Raw genomic sequence first — 2,450 nt, 5'->3', positions numbered from 1 at the left:
GAGACAGTGGTTATTATTCTAATAAAATATAAGAATTAATTAATTAATAGAGAAGCGTGATCTTATTCAGCACATAAAATATATGGCGCTCGCTCTTAAATAAATGTTTTGTGTGTGATGCTGTCCGATTGGTTCGTGAGGTGAGAACAGTTAGCAAAAGTAACAACTAGAAACTGTTTCACGAAATACAGTGGCTTATTATTGAGCGAAAATACGATACAGTTAAACATTCGTTGAAGTGTAAGCCTGAAATATTATCACACGACACCTACATAATACAACAGTCAATTGAATAGTTCGAAAAATAAATTAGCGCAAATCGTCTTTTAGAAATATACTTTTATAAAAATTTTCTGGTTTCGAGAAACTTCCAGAAATGTCGAACCGCCAGGGGGCAGAATAATATAACAGCTCTCGAGAGTGGCTTGATTTGAAAACCGTATTAGGGAGGGTCGACAGCTGTGTGAGAAGGAACATGCGTGTTAGTGGCCATGACCCGACAAAGGTAGGTTATTTAAGGGCTCGTGATGTATATTTGCTTTATCGAGCTTGTTCACCTGTTTACGCAATACTTAGAGCTCGGGGGTTAACTCTGCTTCGGTATTGGGAAAATCCGGCTGCAGAAAGCGTGGCTGTATGATAAGATGAGGTTATAAATTCCCGCGACTCGGTGAAATTGGCCTGCTAATACAGTTATTTAGATCCCATATCGTAGCTTGTCACACACAACAACTGTATTAGATTGTTAGAACTTAGATTATTACCGGAGAACTCTAGACGTTTATACATTGGAAGTTAGGTAATCTATTGTAATGGGCACTACTTTCGGTTTACTTAGCACTCCTCAGTTCGAAGTGCACGTGGTAACCGGTGACCGTCGTGGAGCTGGAACAGATGCCAACGTGTGGCTTGTAATTCACGATGATCACGGCCGGAAATCTCCTTCGGTCAAGCTAAACAAGTGGTGGAGAAACGATCATGAACGAGATACCACGAGCGTTTACGAGGTGTCTGTCTCTGAAGGTTTCGGTCCGGTCACTAAGGTCGAGTTCTGGCGAGATTCTGTCGGTTTTGGAGATGCTTGGTTTGTAGATAGATTCGAGGTGCATCACTTATCAACAAAAAAAGTATATTACTTCCCCGTGCACCGCTGGGTGGCTGCTAATGTCCACTACTTCATCTATGAATACGACTGCTCACTACCGGAAGATGACCACAACAAACAACAACGCCAGGCCGAACTTCGCCGAATCAGGGAGGAGTATCAAATTAAGGTTCACGTGCCAGGTGGGCCAGCACAGGTGTGTGAACTTTCGGTTGTTCTTACTCTTTAAGTTGACCTATTTAATAATAATTTTGTGGGTATGTGGGTGAATGATTGAAGTAAGTACTATTACAACTTCAAAGGTCAGAGAAAATTGTGCCCCCCCCCACATCATTTTTATCTCGGAACCTACACAGTAAAATAACCCAACCACCTTACTTATGTCCGTTATTGGTATCTAATAATAACTTAATCAAGTTTCCATGGCATTGCTCGAAACATGTTATTATTCTTTATAACCAGCTTATAAAATTATTAAAGCAGCGGATAGGATTGTGGGGGGGGAAAGGATGAAATATTGGTGTGTCAAACGCACGTGTGTTTAAACCTGGAAAATCTGAAAATTTGCCTTAAAAGCTCAAGGGAAGGGTTTTTTTTTTTAGATAAAGTGGCTATCGTCCTCTCGCATCAAACAACCTAGCTTGGCTTGGACTCGTAATCTCTGCCTTATTAATTATTTAAATATTTACTTTATACCTCTGTTGAATATACAGTTTTGTTGTTGTTGGTTAAGTAGATTTTATTGTACTTCAATATGTAATTAGAAGTTGTGTTTAACGCCGAATTGGGAGTAGGTTTCTATGATAGGTGTTATGAAATATATATATATATAATTATCTGTACTTTTAGAAAGTTGGTGACATCTGCGGTTTAAGAGAAGGGGTTTTCGGGAAATCCCCAAGGTGTGGAGTGAAAATTTTTTACTTTGTGCGAACCTTGGGACTGAGACAATTCGTTTGATACCACTTAGAAAGTTGGTGAATTCTGCGGTTTAAGAGAAGGGGTTTTCGGGAAATCCCCAAGGTGTGGAGTGAAAATTTTTACTTTGTGCAAACCTCGGGACTGAGACAATTCGTTTGGTACCACTTAGAAAGTTGGTGAATTCGGCGGTTTAAGAGAAGGGGTCTCGGGAAATCCCCAAGGTGTGGAGTGAAAAGTTTTACTTTGTGCAAACCGAAACGATTCGTTTGGTACCACTTGGCGGCCGGCGGTTTAAGGGGAATTATGTAACACGCAAACAAACAGTGAATCTTACTGTATTAATGTGTTTGTAGTTTTGGAATCGCTTCTTGCCCAAGACAAGTCTTGTAAGGAAATTGGTTGTGATAGGATATTCGAGTCCGAA

The 2,450-nt window shown here is 40.2% G+C and overlaps 1 protein-coding gene across 2 annotated transcripts in view; it reads left to right on the top strand.

The window, feature by feature from the left end:
* Positions 1–426: 426 nt before the first annotated feature.
* LOC106471422 (allene oxide synthase-lipoxygenase protein-like) overlaps positions 427–2,450 on the top strand; it is a 35,616-nt gene continuing 33,592 nt past the window's right edge. Inside the window, exon 1 of one of the 2 annotated variants that reach the window (XM_022400029.1) lies at positions 427–505. In XM_022400029.1, coding sequence (XP_022255737.1) covers positions 476–505 — 30 coding nt within the window. In that variant the 5' untranslated portion in view covers positions 427–475. Of the gene's footprint in view, positions 506–531; positions 1,302–2,450 lie in introns of those variants that run through there. The other variant, XM_022400028.1, reaches the window with a different exon arrangement.

Source organism: Limulus polyphemus, unplaced genomic scaffold (genome assembly GCF_000517525.1).
Source record: "Limulus polyphemus unplaced genomic scaffold, Limulus_polyphemus-2.1.2 Scaffold4613, whole genome shotgun sequence".
Lineage (NCBI taxonomy): Eukaryota > Metazoa > Arthropoda > Merostomata > Xiphosura > Limulidae > Limulus > Limulus polyphemus.
This window is presented reverse-complemented; position numbering and strand designations above follow the sequence as displayed.